The sequence below is a fragment of the Hibiscus syriacus genome, unplaced genomic scaffold (genome assembly GCF_006381635.1).
Source record: "Hibiscus syriacus cultivar Baekdansim isolate YM2019G1 unplaced genomic scaffold, ASM638163v2 tig00116962_pilon, whole genome shotgun sequence".
In the NCBI taxonomy this organism is placed as follows: Eukaryota; Viridiplantae; Streptophyta; class Magnoliopsida; order Malvales; family Malvaceae; genus Hibiscus; species Hibiscus syriacus.
The window spans coordinates 5,210,745-5,227,755 of NW_024063488.1; the positions used below are offsets into that span (position 1 = coordinate 5,210,745).

At 31.6% G+C, this 17,011-nt stretch overlaps 2 protein-coding genes across 2 annotated transcripts; both read right to left on the reverse strand.

Annotated features, from left to right (window-relative positions):
* Positions 1-1,399: 1,399 nt before the first annotated feature.
* LOC120190021 lies at positions 1,400-2,545 on the reverse strand. Its single transcript, XM_039193147.1, has 2 exons — positions 1,608-2,545; positions 1,400-1,575 (listed from the first exon to the last, which is right to left on the reverse strand). The coding sequence occupies exon 1, from the start codon at positions 2,444-2,446 to the stop codon at positions 1,613-1,615; it is 834 nt and encodes a 277-aa protein (XP_039049078.1). The 5' UTR covers positions 2,447-2,545; the 3' UTR covers positions 1,400-1,575; positions 1,608-1,612.
* A 13,550-nt stretch (positions 2,546-16,095) lies between these two features.
* On the reverse strand, positions 16,096-17,007 carry LOC120190031 (protein TIFY 5A-like). The gene is made up of 3 exons (XM_039193159.1): positions 16,818-17,007; positions 16,581-16,677; positions 16,096-16,419 (listed from the first exon to the last, which is right to left on the reverse strand). Exons 1-3 carry the CDS (start codon positions 16,874-16,876, stop codon positions 16,231-16,233), a joined length of 345 nt encoding a protein of 114 aa, XP_039049090.1. The 5' UTR covers positions 16,877-17,007; the 3' UTR covers positions 16,096-16,230.
* Between the last annotated feature and the right edge of the window lie 4 nt (positions 17,008-17,011).

Here is a 17,011-nt window from a genome sequence, read left to right on the forward strand (position 1 = left end):
ACTTTGGATAGCTGTAATGGAAACAATTAATTAATGAAGACTTGTTCTAATGTTTAGACCTACGTTTGGCCAACAGATGGATTGCTTTCCTCCTCAATTGTCTTTTTCGTAATTAATAAATTATATAAAAAAATACGCTACGTATTTCTCTATTCGATTGTTATATATCATTGTCCGTGTGCTGTACACAATCTTATGAAAAAAAAACATTGTATTTGATGATTCAAATTGGCTTCCCAATTTCTCGATATCCTTTCGTGTTTCCTCACATCTTTATGAATACTCAGACTTATATATATTGTAAACGTTAATAAAAACGATTAGAAACTGACCTAATTGTTTGGCAAATAGTTTCAAATGGTTAAAATCCAATTCTTTTGTCAAAAAGTTAGGACTGGTTAACTATGTGATAATTACAATACTAGAAAAAGAAATAACACACCTTTGAAGTCGACTCAACTTATGATATTATCAATAATGAGGATTTGGTGTTCGTGTATACGTCCATATGTGAATCGTGTTTATGGTTGCTATATTATTTTAACGTTGACATAACATGAATTATTCTATGCAATCATTTACTCTGAATTCTGAAATCTTAGATCAAAGTGAACATATATATAGAATTTTGATAACTGAAATTAAGATTCTATTTTTCTATTAATAGCACAAAGTTACCATTTATGAATTGTAAGATTACTGTTTTTTTTAAAGTTATTTTTCTTCTTGGATAAAAGTCTTTAGTTTCTTTAAAAATATAAAATATTCAATTTACAATAAAGGTTTATAACCGTAATAGTAAACTAAACTCATAATAAAGATATTTTCTTATAATCATTAACACAATAAAATTAGTCACTTAAAATCACACAACGACCATACAAGGAAAATGTTAAAAAACCTAACTAAATAAACTCGAACAAACGATAAATACGAACAACCCTAACCTCATCGACAAATAAACCGCAAATCAAAGTCGAACGACGTGAAAAAAAACTATCCACGAATGCAAATTGCGTATTCACATTCAATTCGATGGTCCAAAGCAGGGAAGATCATTATGATAACAAATAAGTGTCATCTTAATTAATTCGTCGGTATTTTATTTTTTTAGCAATTTTTACCTAAGGGAGGAGAATAAATAATTTTACTTCTAATTGTATTAAACTCGCAATTTAAGAGAGAGAAAACATACTGAAAATTTTTAAGAATTTGCTCTGTAAATCGTTGATCCATCGTGGCTATTTTTCATCTTGAATCCGAAGATAGAAATGTATTTATTATGATAGTACAGCGTACCGGACTCGAAAATATAAAGGCAAAATGATACCAGTTTTATGCCACCTAGGTTTTATGCATCTTAGTTGATGAATTGAACAGATACAAAGAGATGGCTAAATTACAAGGAAGCATTTTTGAAAACTAAAATGGTTGAATGACAACTGAAAATGATAACTCCATAAACACTTCCTACTAAAGTCCAAACCATTTACACCGACCGCCTACCGTACAACTTTCTACTGGGAAGACACACGCACCCCCTCAATCAAAACCATAACCAAGGAGACACAAATTCTGTAATAACTATCACAATTTCTTTTTTTTTTTTAGTCTATTCGGATTCCAAAACTTGTCTGTTTCTGACACCTTGAAGCCTAATTTCTCTGTTGAACCTCTCAATGAACTCCTCGACTCTCATGTTTAGTTCCTCATTGGACATGATGGAAAACTCGTCGTCTGTGGCACTTGGTTCGTCGTGCTGCTTTTCCGTCTTGGATCGATGTAGAACACCCTTCTTATCGTTAAGTGCTTTAACATGTTTTACTCTGTCGGACTTGCTCCGTTGGATAGTTTTTGGTTCTGTCTTCTTCTTTTTTATTACCCGGTGATGACAACAAGTAACATTATCAGCGACTACTTTCATGGGAGCTGCTACTTCCTGCTTCTGGGTAGTACTCTTGGCTTGGAAATTGTCAATTCGAGGTTCGATTTCGACAACTTCCAATATCTTTTCTGGGATTTCGTTATTCGTTTGAGTTACATGGTAATCTTCTTTATACTTGTCTTTCCAAGTAGTCTCTTCTTCCATGGGAAGGCTCTTTTTCGCAATTTCGGAGTATTGAGAAACAAACGAAGCAGCAGCAGCGGTGGTGGTGGTTCTCCTCGTTGCTTGGCTGTGCAACTCGTAATCCTCGTAAAAGTCACGTTTCTGATCTTTTGACGAGGAGAAAGCACCGTAATCAGCGGCGATGATGAGGATAAGAGTGTTGGAAATGACGAACCAAAACTTATTGTCGTTAAAAAGAGTGGAAGGAGAAAAACTGAAGACATAGAAGATAGAGGCATAAACCACAATGGAGAAAAGAAAGGCAAAGGGCGCCACCACCTTTCGATAGGTTTTTGATTTCTGGGATTTGACTGGATTTTCCATTACATTTGCAGTCATCTCTGATGACTATTAGCTAGGACGAGAGAGTGGGAGAGAAAGAGGAGACTCGAAGGGCAAGGCTGGGGGATTAGGATTAAGGAATTGTAGTAAGAGAAGTTCCAAGGCACAAAGCGGCCTTTTATAGGGTCCCAACTAAGTTGGCAAATAATTGAACTACCTCCACCACAATTCCAAATCGCAAATATCTCCTACCATTCCGATGTATTTACTTATTATACCCTACTACCTTTCTTATCATCTAATGAACTATTACCAACAAATATGTTTTTATCAATAATTACATGATCTATTTAACTAAAACACTAACGTCAACAAGGTTTTGAGAGAGTTGATAAATATAATAGTAAGCTTTTATATAAAAAAAATAAGATTACATTTCATATTTAAACTTTGGATGATGCCTTGGGTATTCATAAATATAATAGTAAGCTTTTATATATAAAAAATAAGATTATATTTGTATTCAAAAATTGGAATTGAAATGATATTTTCTTAATGTGAAGCAATCATTGCAAATAATTCCTCTTATCTTATTAAATTGAATCTAGATAATACTTTAAATAATCTTAATTATGTTCTTAATAGATCAGCATGAGCCAACAACTGGTAAACTTGGGCTCATTTTTTAATATTAAATTATAATATAATCCTAGTCACGAATTACAATCATTTTTAATTGTAGACGTTAAAGATAAACCAAGGAGGAGAAAAGACCCCATGAAATGGCCACGAAAGCTCGTTTTCTGCACTTTATATTTCACCTCACCAGACCAATTATGATCGAATTCCATAATATACTATCAAAATGGCAACACTGCGTATTCATCGATTAGCAGGTCAAAATTGTAAAACAAGTCAAATAAATAATATTTGCCTTATATATTAACACAAAACCATGGAATTTCAGAATTTAATCAAATTATTTTATTTATTCCTTTTTACTAGTATATTTATTAATAATTTTAATTTAATTACACAATCATGCGATCATCTCTTCTTTAACTTTCCACGGTTTAATCGGTCCACACTATTAATTAAGATAAAATATGAACAATAAATTCAAAAATACACCTTAGCACCTCATGCTAATATATATGGAAAAACTATTGTCGTTTTAGACATGATTAATTCCACGTGTTAATCTCCTTATGTTCCCATAATTCAATAATATCAACGCCTGGGATGACCTCGTAGACAAACACAAGAGGTCCATCATCGCCATGATTAAGCGGCCTCCATGACATTTCATGCAAGTGCAATGTAAATTGGAATTTTCTTTGATTGATTGCTTAATCATTGAACCTTTTTTTTTATTTCTAAAAAAAAAGATAGACATGAAGCTACCCCTGCCTCCAAGTGTAACCAAAATTTCCTAATCATTTCCCTTCTAAGTTTGCACACAAAAATTAAAAAATAAAAACCAAAGTCTTCCTAACTTTGAGTATTTTTTACATTATAAAAATTACTATATGATATAATAATGTGTCGTGGACCCTTAATTGTCACTTTTAAAATTGGTTGAATCTGCACGATCTTACACATGGTACCATAGAATTTTTTTGTTGGGACCAGCCAAGGAAAGGATCTCCGCTTCGTAGCCACCAAGTGTTGGGTCCCACCTCACTTGGATGTTTGCCACGTGCAACGAACCCTAGTTTTTTTTTTAAAGATCATAATGGGCTATTATTTTCATCAAAGTTAATTACTATATTTATCACCATCAGCCTAGTTTTCATTCATTACAATAATGGGGATATTTGTACTTAAAATAATCAATCTCATGATTTGCTAATCTTGTTTATGGCCGTAATCGAAGCTTGAATTATTTTTTCCCTATAAAATTTTATATATTTTAATGTAAAAACCTAATTTTTTTATAATTCTTTAATGCTTAAATATTATACTCAAATTAATAGCTTTCAAACCAACGAAGTTGTTTCAAGTGGTAAGAAAGTTGATATCGCTTAAACAATCGCTTAAGTTCGAGTCATTGTGTATGTAGAAAATATCTACTAGGAGACTCATCTACCCAAATCAGGTGTGCGACACGGGTTAATCCAGATTAATCAAGGCGAAGCCTTGAATTTGGGAGAACAACGAAAAAAAATTAATAGTTTTCAAGACGTTATAATAACAATAATATGAATAAATTTAACATTTCATCGGCTAAATTTATAAATTTTGATTTAAGGTTTTATATAAAATTTTAGTTAAAATTATTATTAATATAATATTATTGTATTTATTATATATAAATAATTATATTTATTTAGTATGAAAATAATTGCATAATCAAATAAAAAAGAGTTTTATATGGATAATTATAAATATAGCAAGTAGCAGAGTTTAACAAATAAATTGTGATGTTAAAATTAAAAAAAAAATGATGTTAATATTCTGGTTTACATTTATTAAGAAAATATTTCATCTATTTCATATTTGTGTTTATATATAAACTAAAATTCCTTTACGATCTTAATTGTTCATTTTTTTAAAGTGTGGTCATTTTGAAAATTGTTACCCGTCATCTGTTTAATAACTTGTTATAAAATTTTACGCTCTGGGGAACAAGAACTCGTGGGAAGGAAGATTTTGAGAATCCACGGCACTCAGTCATTGGTCAATCGTATCTCTGCCTTGCGTAGTCAGATCATTTACAAGATCATCACAAGAAATTAAACATGTTTATGCAAAAGGGTTTTGTAGTAACCAAAGGAACACTCCAAATACATCAAGACTTAAACACTCTCATGCAGATGCGGTGACCCAATCCGATATGAGGTGTTATATTAGGGTCGCTGGAGGAACACAGTAAAAATTTAGGAAAAATTTAATTTTTTTTGTTAAAACGTGTAAAATCATAAAACAATTTATAAATAAAACACAAGTTCAGAAAATCATTCATATCTTACAAACAGAATTAAAATCATACAAGTTCCGTACTCGGTATATATAAAAAAAATTAAATGTGACCTGCATGCCCCCTAATTACACATTGTATCGTACTCTGCAAGCAAAGCCGAAGGAACTCCCAATAATGAAGTTGATAAATGCATTGGATCAGTTCTTTTAACCTGAAATAGTGAGTAACAAGTGAGCTTTGAGAAGCTTAGTAATACAAAACTACTAGATGCATGCAATAGGCCATCGAGTATAAGTAAAGCATGAATTTTCTTAACGATACAAACATCATCATGTTCTACCGACGAGCTCAGATTTCATTAATCATTTCTTCAGGTAACAGTCAGGAAATCGAAAATATGAAGGAAATATTCAGGGAGAGACTCAGGAGATTGAGATGAAGAGTCTAGTTTGTTCCCTCAAAACTAGAATAAATGAAATCATAGTTTAAAATCAATAGTAGTTTATTTTAGTAAAACATGTTTTAAAATCATTGTAATACCCTTCATCCGAATAATTCATATGCAGTCCCTCATAACTGCATCTATAAGGGCTTACCTTAAGCACAAAGCAAAGGAACCACCGTAAGGGAGTACCTTGGGGCCTATGAGCCTACCCAAGGGTCACCTTAGGTCAGTAAAGTTTTACCAGCTTGAACAGATCTGAACCTTCGTACTCTAGACTCCTACCCATACAGTATCCAGTAGAAATCAAATTGAGCAATACCCTATAATATCAAAATCATGATCCAATAGAATATTGTAAAAATGACTATGTAGTTATTTAAATCACATAATTGCCCTCCACTCGTACACCATATGCAATTCCCCAAAACTACATCTATAAGGATTTACCCTAGGCCCAATGGACCTAAGAGCCAACCTAAGGGAATGCCTTGGGGCCTGAGAGCCTACCCAAGATCACCTTAGGTCCGTAAGGAATTACCAGCTTGATCAAAGTTGAACCTCCATACTCCAGCCTACCCAAATAGTGTCCCAATAAATCAATTCTAGTAACTAGTAGTTTTATGATCCATACTACACGCATATTTTATTTTTCCAGTAAAACAAGTAACCAATAAATCATTATATGAATCAGTAAAAACAATCGCAAATCAACTAGATACCTATTTATAATTTCAATACAAATAAAACTGTTAGGTAGCATATAGGGAATACACTAGAAGATTCAGTTATTTTTTGGAGGCAATTGATCATTACCAAGAAGGAAAAATATATCACTTCTGTAGTTTGGATGTAATTCAGAATTGATGTCTCTATAAAAAGGGTTAGTTCATTAGTAGATCTAATAACATTCAGAAATTGATGTTTCAAAAATCATTTAAGATTCGAGTGTATTAAAAAGGTACTCATGAACCTTTACATCAGAATTATTAAAGATCTAGATATAACATGAGTATTTCCATTTTTCAGGCAAATAGGGGTATTTCAGACATTTTAATTTCTAATGGATTCTTAATAACTTAATCCAATAAGGGTAAAATGTTAATTTGCATTATTCTGAATTTATATCGAATTATCATGATTTCGAGTCAAATCGTACTAACTGATCTCCACCTTGAAAAACTTTTCAATAATTCGGACTGATATACTTCACGAATAATCACTTCTTAATATTCAATACACTGGTTGAATTGGTAACTTTCAGAATCACCACTGAACGAAACTAAAGGAGACAATCAAGTATTCGATGGTATTATATATTTATGTGATGTATTAGTATCAAGAATAGTCAGCATACTTGAGTTATGCTCCATAACCTTTAGGGATGATACAAAATTTAAGTTTATTGGTGTTTCTAGAATTTATCCAAATGCATTCACTTATTCCAAGTTAGGATATTTAGGTCACTTCAATACTCGAGGTTACTCCGGTCATCTTAGAATTAAAGGTATTTCAATTCTTTTAGGGTTTAGTGGTATTTCAATCATTTAAATGTCAGAGGTTGTTTTAGTTATTTCATAGCTTGATGACATTTCAATAATTCTTTTCAATCCAAACATATGCACTTTTTCTGGTAATTTGGTCAAGTATATCCTTTCTGGTTTATTTTTCATCTTCAGGCGCAATCTTGATCTTTTTACAGTGCAAGGATATTTTTTTAATTTTACTCCATAGAGCTATTTTTGTAATTTATTGACCAAGTATTCCTGACATTTAATCTTTAAAGAAGTTAATCATAATTTTGAATCCTGAGGTCAATTTACTAACTGTTAGGATATTCAGTGGAGCTCAAACAATCAACCGATTAATTTGCCAAGAGGGGGTGAAGGGGATTTCAGAAAAAAATTAGGGATTAAGGAGAATTAAGAATAAGAAAATTGATGCAAAAAGATTTATAGTGGTTCGACTTCTCAACCAAGTCTACATCTACTACCTAAGCTCCTCACTTAGGATTTTCTAACAAATTCACTAATTTGTTCTTTCTTTTTACAGGATAAAGAGATAACCTTTACAAATCTCTATCTTTTCAATGGCTAAGATAGAACCACTCCCCTTTTTCAAATGTATAAGAAATATAAACAAGAAAGCCCTTACAAGGTTGGTGTTTACAAAATTAAGCTCACAAAAACACTAATATTTACAAGAGAAAGAAAAATAAGAATGAAAAACTTTTATCTTGTGTTTGATTGCTTGGATAGGTGTTCTAAGCCTTCTTTAAGTGTCATCAACTTGTTTTTATATGTTGGAATGAGTTTGTGGCCGTTTATAACTGTTGAGGATATATTTTCTGCAAAATAAAACTGCCCAAGACAGGGAGTATCGGTACTCCTTTAATGAGTATTAGTACTTCCTTTATAATATTTAAATAAACTAGTCGTTGGGCCTGACCAGTATCGATACGATGCTTCATGGTATCGATACTACTATGTAAAATAGTATCGGTACTCCTTTGAGTATCAATACCTATTTTGTATTCTGGAATTTGAGCAATTTGGAGAACACTGGTAGTATCGATACTACTTAGAGAGTATCAATACTTCTCTTACATTTGGTATCGGTACCACGTGAACAGTATCGATACTATTCATGCAGTATCGATACTATAAGAGCAGTATTGGTACTACGTACCTAGAAAACGTTTTGAGCTCAAGTTCTAGTTTTATGGACTTTGAACTAATTTTGAAAACTTTGAACTAATTTTGAAAACTTTGAACAAATTCAATCAAGTCCAAAAAATATTTTGTCTTACTTTGTTATATCAAAATATTTTAAAACATGGTTCAACACTAACTAATCACTGAACTTAAAATTATTTTTGATCGGTATACCAATTTCTTTTGCGAGTCCTCTGAGTATTATACAATGTTCTACCTTTATTCCATATTCAGTTTGAGTCCAATGATAATTAAATACACCTGATTGACCAATTATCATTTTCATTCACGCATTTACCAATTACCTTGATTTACAAGTCACATCGATTAACCAATTAAACTCCATTTGATTGCCCTTGAACTTTAATTCCACGTCTCATAATGTCTCAGATACATGCTAAAACCAATTACATTAGAAACAGAACTTAAACGTGAAAATTTGTATTGAATTGAGAGATAAAATGCCGAAAAACAGCTTACCGAGTTTAAATTTGGCAAAACAGACTTCGAATTCAGACTCAGGACGTCGAAAAATATGAAATATGACTTTTTAAAAATTTTAACTTTTTGGTCAAAATTAACGCTAATCAAAGTCAACGTCAACTCTGGTCAAAGTAAACGATCAGGTCAAAGTCAACGAGTTGACTCTATCTGATTTGACTCAACCGAATTCACTCAACGAGTTGACTCGGCTCGACCCAGTTTGGTCTGATTTGACCGATTCCAGAAGACTCCTGGACCGACAGAAGAGTCTCACGCTCGTGCGGCTGCGACGAGGGTGGTTTTAGGCGATCAATTTTCCCTCAATAACTACGCATTTAAATCAACCCACATTAACCAAAAGCAAGCGAAAACATGCTAAAAAACGTCGGAAACACATTCGACAACTTACCTCAATGACGGTCGACGAGGAGCAAAACCAATCGGGTTTTGTTCACACGACGCTGACAAAGCCAAAAGAAACGGTGATGAGATGAAACGGTCACCTGATCGGCCGGAAATCAAAGGAAATCGCAACGGGGGTTCATTTTTTCTGGTGTTGTTTCAAACGATGATTCGTGCCGATTGACGATGAATCACGGTACAACAGTGCTTGGGTTTTGGTCGTTGGTTAACGGCGAGTCAAACGAGGGTAATAGAGGGTTGAACGGTGGCCAAACGATGATGAATTTGTGAGGACGGTGAGCGGCGACTAGGGATTTGGGGATTTTTGTTTTCTAGAAATGGGAAATAGTTTAGGTTATATCCCAAGTTTAAAACAAATAAAATTAATATTTAATTAAAAATATTATGAATAGTGTCCTGGTCTAAATGGTTAGGACATGTGCGACCATATCCTAAGGACTTGGGTTTGACACCTCGTAGCACCAACTTTGTTTTTTTCCACTGACCAGAAAAGTGAAAAAAATTCAGGATTAAGTCCCTAAATTTCTCGCAAATGCTTAAATAGGCTGCAAGTTTCAAAATCTTGCAATTTAGTCCCTAACTTACTTAAATTAATTTATAATTTATTTTATTATTATAATTTTTTATCTTAAATTAGGGTTGTGAACAAATACAATTTTCGTATGCTTGCTTATTTATAATTACTTAACATTAATTTATGTTTTGTTGATCACGGAAGAGCAGGCTTAATTCATGGTACCCGAGTGCCCTTAGATTTAATCTTTTAATCTCAATTTTTAAAGTAATAAGCAGTAAAATATTTGATCAAATTAATTCAAATTCAGTAAAAAAAAATGAATTTATAAAGTTGATGAATAGTATTTTATGGTTTAAATTTTATTTAAATTTTCTAGAGGTGATTTTATGAAATTGAATTCGATTAAAATATAATATATTTTTAAGTTGTTGTTCAAATTTAATTATAATTATTTAAGTTGTTGTTCAAATTATTTATAATATATTTTTAAGTTGTTGTTCATATTCATTTTCACGTGTGTGTAAATAATATTTTTAATAAATTAAATATTATCTAAAAATATATAATATAATTATAATGTTAGTTTTTTTAAGAAGAGACTTTAAGAAAAAAATGTTGGTGGGAGTATAAAAGTGTTAAAAAAAATATTTTTTATATATAAAAAACTATTGTTAGACAACCAAATTAAATAAAATAAAATCGGGGATTAAATTAAAAAAGTGAATAATTTATTGTAAAAGTTAAGAGTTGAAGTTACACATATAATATATAGTGGTGGAGGAGCATGTGATTTAAATTTGATAAAAAAATAAAATAAAAATGTAAAGTCCAAGAAATAAGAAAAATTAAATACCAAGTCACAAAGCTTACAAATTATTTAGTTAAAACTAAACAGAAATAAATGAAATGAAATTTTTAAAATTGATTATTTAAATTTTAAATACAGGTCAAGCTTAAGATCCAAACTAATAACTTCAATAAATTCAAATAATTTAAATAATTCGAAATTAGAAAAAAAAAATTTAGAAAAAAAAACTGAATGATAAAAATATCTGATAATAAGCTAATTTACGTCTATGATTTCACCCCATTAAGAGGAAATACAAATATAACAGGAGAAGGTGTAGTAAAGTTTACATTTACAAACGTGGGCTTAAAAGCTAATGCCCATATTTTTATTTTTAATAATAATAAAAAGAATGAACGGTCATTGATCATAAATGGCTAATCGACTTGGGTTTTCTACTTTTCTTGTCGTCGCTAAAAACCGAGGTGTAATCTTACCACAATCACGATTTATGGACACTGTTTAGGCTGATGCTGACTCTTTTGTAACGGTGACGTGTATTTTATCACGCAAATGGTCTCTTGTTAATTTCAATTTATCTCGAATTATAGAATAGGGAATTGTTTGAGCAATAAAGATGGATTCAATTCATAGAATATTTAATAAATAATAAGGTTTGAATTTCATAAACAATCTTGTTAAATGTGTGATTTGCATGGAAACGAATAATCCAATCCCCTCATTAAATCTGTATAGATGATATTGTTACTCAATATTAACCCAACACAGCCAAGTCCATTATAGTAAATAAAAGAAGATGTTAGGTAACCCCACACACCCATCTCCTTCTAAGAAAGAAGTAAACAAAAGAAATAACGAAGTGAAGGTATTTTTATAATTAAGGGTGCTTGGAAAACGTACTATTATTATCCTAATCAAGTTACTTAAAAGAAAAATATGCCACCAACAATCAATTGATATAATGAGATGAGACACTATATCTTTTAAGCAAGGTCAAGGGTTCAAATTCTGACAAATCTGACATTTGCGAATAGGGCAAACTGAGTTGGAAGGGTTGCCCTTACTTCTGCAGTACCCGATCTAAATTAGTTGATTAATAAATCGGATATCAGTGATTAATTAAAAAAATTTGCCAAAAAGCGTCAAGTTGTAAAAGAAGGGTGGAATTTAGCTCGTGCTACATCAAAAGGTGCGGCGGCCGCATGGACATTAGTTTTGGGCGGTGAGGACATGGACAAAATGTATAACCCACCATCACTCCATTATATAGAATGTATGAACCCTTAAATGATTGTTCTTTGAATAATATTATTTCCCCCTTTTTTAAAGCTTTTCTTCCTTTTAAAATTAACCACGGCAAATAGATTTTTTCCTGAGTAAATAGTTTTGTCTACAGGGTTCATATAAAGTATATGCAACTGTTTTGCAATTTCTAGAATTAAAAAAAACGAAAAAGGCTACACCTCTTTCTCAGTCATTATACTCAATTAATCTAATGGTTATAGCACCAATGTTAATGGTTTGGAATTTTGGGAGGAGTTTAGAGGTTAGAGTTTTCGCATCATGACTAGTTCATTTGGTTATAAGTTAGTCCTTTATCATTGCACTAATGCTGATAAACAATGGGTGAGACCGTGGTTACAATGCTTGGTGTAGTAAAACATATACAATAATCATCGAATAATGAAAAAACATAATCGTAAATGCTAAAATCCTCCGATTAGTAGTGTTTAAGGGCGGAGAGAGATCCATGACTATGCCTTCTGCGTGTCATGTTTCTGATAATGAACTTTGAAGCCGACACTAATCATTACTTGAAGCTTACATCAATTACTAGAAATACTCGAGCTTCGAGGAACATGGAGAAGCTCTTGAGCCGCTTCTGCATGCCTATAATTCGGCATCCAGAAAGTTGCTGCTTGTTCTTGTCAATGTGGGGATTAGTTTGCTGTAGTCTTTCCCACTGCAAGAAAAATATTGTTTTAGGCCATGCATTTACGATTGGTGCAATAATTCGAATACACCATTAGTATTTTATTTTACGAAATATTTGGTCGGCTGTTACCTTTTCTGATGAAATAATATTTGCAGTGAAATTCCGACAATATATTTGCAAGACCAATAACTCACTGTGTTTTATTTGGTAAGACGTAGTATTATTTTTATTGGATTTGGTCATAAAAGTTCTACTAAGAGGCCGGATCCAATACTAATCGGAAAGGCCCGATTTTCATTCCTTAGACCTAATAGAGATGTATATATTTTTATGTTTTTATTAATTGTGCAACTTTAAATATAATATAAATAATGGAATAAAAATATATAATATATATTTTTATTAATCTAGGGTGATTATAAGGTATTATATATTTTAAAAATTCACAATCATTTGACAATGAAAGTTCAAACACCCTTCTCGTCTCTAGTTATCTGTTTTCACTGGAAAATATAATCAGTCATGATCTATGGATCATGGAGTCTACTATTTAATGTATGAATAGATTATTGTGATATTGCCTGGGTAGGATTCTGGAGTATGGAGATTCAACTCTGATCAAACTGGTAATTTCGTATACACTTAAGATGACCCTTGGGTAGGCTATGAGGTCTAAAGGCATTTCCTTGGGTAGGCTATCTCTTGGGTAGGCTCTCAAGCCCCAATATACTCCCTTTGGTTTGCTCCTACGCCCAATTTGCCTAGGATAAATCCTTATGGATGCAGTTCTGGGGAACTGCATATCGGTGTTCGGTTAGATGATATTACCTCTTGAATATGTCTCTTTAAATATTTCCTTCGGATTTTGATTTCTTGACTGTTACCTGAAGAAATAATTAATAAAATCTGAGCTCGTTGCTAGAAGTCGATGATGTCTGTATCGTTAAGAAAATTTATGATTTACCTTATACCCGATAACCTATTGCATTAATCTGGTAATTATGTATTACTGAGCTTCCAAAAACTCACTCTGTTACTTACTATTTCAGGTTAAGAGTTTTATCCTATGCTTTTATCGACATCAGTAAAAGAGTTCCACCGACGTTGCTTGCGGAATACAGTGCATGTAATTAGGGGCATGTAGATTGTATTATGTTTTTATATTTCATCTGAAACTTGTTTTATTATTGGATATTGTTGAATTATATTTTTAATATATAAATTATTTTATGAACTTGTATTTTATCTATAAATTATTTTATAAATTTATATGGATTAAAAAAAAACTTTTTTTCCAGGATTTTTAATGTAGATCGTTTCGTTGGTACTAATGTGACACATTATTACGAGTGTGTTACATGCCATAATAGTAATACCCTCTCCTCTCTCAACAAATGGACTGTTTGATTCAGTGAAGTGAACAATGCCCAATCCAGTCACTCATTCTTGTCTATTCATCCACTTGTTGGAAATCAATTAATTTATTTTACATGTTTTTCATTACATTACATCAAATATAAGTGTTTAATATTTTTATAATTATTTAATTAGAAGAAAGAAAGGAAATTTCCTTCAAATTTTCTTGCATTATCACAATTTCTCAAACCAACAATTATCTTACAAAGTATTTTACATTTTCCAATAAAAATATTATATCATATATCAACTTTGACAATTTTAAATTATCATAAATCATTAAAATCATAGATTTCACGATCTAAAATAAACCCCCAATAGAATTCAGGTTAAATCTAACGAACAATCCTCTTGGACTCTCTAATATAATCTCTATAGACTATAAACATAATCATTTGTCTAACAAAATAATGTTTGGCTCTATAATCACCTAATGAAAACAATTTTACATCTCATCATGATGTTTACTTAAACTGATATTGTCATCATCTTTACCTCAAATCGTTCAATCTCTTTTCATAATGCCACTTTATAATATGGACTTAAGCTATATAAAGACTCAACTAAGGAAATAAGAGATATTATTTTAGTGCTCATAACCCAAGTCATTCTTGTAGACTCTCTCTAAGGTGGCGTTTGATTCGTTGAAATCCCTTGGAATTAGGGGGAATTGGAATCCAATTCCACCACTTTCCCATGTTTAGTTCAAGTTTTCAAAGGGTGAATTGAAATCCAATTCCATCAAAGGAGAGAAAGTAAATTACATCTATAACATGATGGAATTGAAATCATTTGGAGGAGGGAATGTGAAATTTGACCATACTACCCTCATCAATCTTTTGGTATTCGGGTTGGATTTTTTTAAAAAAAAAATTGGGTTCGGGTCGGGTCGAGTTTTTTTAAGTGCGATATTCGGGTCGGGTCGGGTTTTTTAAGTGTGATATTCGGGTCGGGTTTAGGGTGAAAAATACCCGACCCGACCCAAAAAAATATATAATTTTACCTTATATATTTAGGAATAATTACAATAATACCCCTATATATAATTTTTTCAATTAAGTCATTGTTTTTATTGAATAAAAATAATTTTTTTTATTATTTCGGGTCGGGTTTCTAATTTATATATTCGGGTCGGGTCGGGTGAAACTTTATTTTGGTCAGGTCTCGGGTGGAGGTTCCCTTGTTCTCGGGTCAGGTCGGGTGGACCAAAAACCCGACCCAACCCGACCCATGACCATTCCTAATTGGGATGATTTTAACTTATGATGTTTATTAGTATGATTTTTATAATTTATTGAAATGAATAATCAATCAATAAAATGAAAATTTAATATTTTTAAAATTTTTATAATATATTGCTACATGTAAGTTATAAAACAAACTAAAATTAAACAAAAAAAAGAAGGACAATCCTGTCATTTTACATTACTGAAATCAAATTCATCTGACATGTCTGCGAATCAAACAAAATATGGAATTTGATTCCAATTCAATTTCCTGCCAACCAAACAAGTTTCTGATTCAGATTTCAATTCCTACATATTCTAATTCAAACATTCCAACGAATCAAACGCCACCTAAGATAATTTTTATACCCTATATAGGTCTAATCACTTGTTTGATAAAATTGTCTTTGACTTTATTATCTTATAAGAAAAATAATTTTACATTTTATTTCAACGTTAAGTTATTTAGGTTATTTCATCATCTTACTTATTTTGAAAAGTTAATTTTTTTTATCACGTAATATTTTATGATATTAATTTAGACATTTTTGCTATGCTTTAACGAAATAAATCATCATAAATAAAGATAACATATTTTTAGAAGAATTTCATAAAATAAAACTTGCGCTAATATATATATATATATATATATATTCATGTTATAAAATAAAGTTAAAGGAGGACAGGAACAAAATGAATGAGAAATAGAGAGAAAATTTTGTATTTTTTTAGGTGAATGTAAATTATATCAAATGATCTCTTTAAACTTTATATTTATAGAAATAAAGAGTATATATCGCATAGAATTCTTTTCTTAATAAACATAAAATTATCGTAATTCATACATAAATTAAAAAAAAAAACATAACAAAACAAAAAATGGGCAATAATTGCTAGCCAGAAGGATAGTTCAGTTCCTAAAATCCCTCTAAATTGGAAGCATTGTTGATGATCTATTTATAATAATGGTAAGGAGAGGTAGCTTGGATTCGCATCTTCCGTTTTTGGAGGAACCTTTGAAGTGATCTCTTCATGGCAAGCGCCGTGCTTGGGCTATTTACCGGAGATTTTAACGTGGGCGACGACGGAGTTTTTATTGGTTCATCCCTTTCCCGGTTTGCTAGCATTATAATGGCTCTTGCCTGCAATTCCATGTGCAAATTTTCATCAACAACAGATCTAAAAACAATGGAACACTTAAGTGAATAAATAAGCAATGATCCTTTCATTGAACAAACAAATTAGATTTCCGCATGCACTTAACAAACTTTATAGAGTTTGTGGAGTAAAACCAAATACTCACATGAAGCTCTGTAACATAAAAAACGCGAACTCTTCCATTGTGAAAAATTGTTAGCTGTTGCTGATGGTTTTCTGGGCTATTGCTGCTGTCTTCCATCCTTCGATCACCAAAAGAGAACACCCATCAGTTATACTATTCATTTCTCTCAATACTAATCAATGTTTATGCGAAAAAAATGCCTGCAATTACATGCATACATATATATAAATATAAAAGAAAAAGTGAAGAAGTCCATACATGTCATGGCTGTCATCAGAAGGAAGAAGGCGAAGTTCCAAGTTGCAGTTTCGTGTCATGTTGAGATATATAAATAAACGCTTGTTTCAAACAAAGCGCGCGACTGAGAGAGGAAAAGGAAGATGAGAAAGTGGTGGTGGTTTTGGCGAATATGAAGAAACGGAAAATTCAAAGAGAAGAAGAAAATGATAACA

Coding starts and splice junctions, on each gene's coding strand:
- LOC120190021 (XM_039193147.1), bottom strand. CDS start 2,446: ATGACTGCAAATGTAATGGAAAATCCAGTCAAATCCCAGAAATCAAAA.
- LOC120190031 (XM_039193159.1), bottom strand. CDS start 16,876: ATGACACGAAACTGCAACTTGGAACTTCGCCTTCTTCCTTCTGATGAC. Junction 16,678..16,817: donor TCTGATGACAGCCATGACAT/GTATGGACTTCT, acceptor TGGTGATCGAAG/GATGGAAGACAGCAGCAATA. Junction 16,420..16,580: donor TTTATGTTACAGAGCTTCAT/GTGAGTATTTGG, acceptor ATGGAATTGCAG/GCAAGAGCCATTATAATGCT.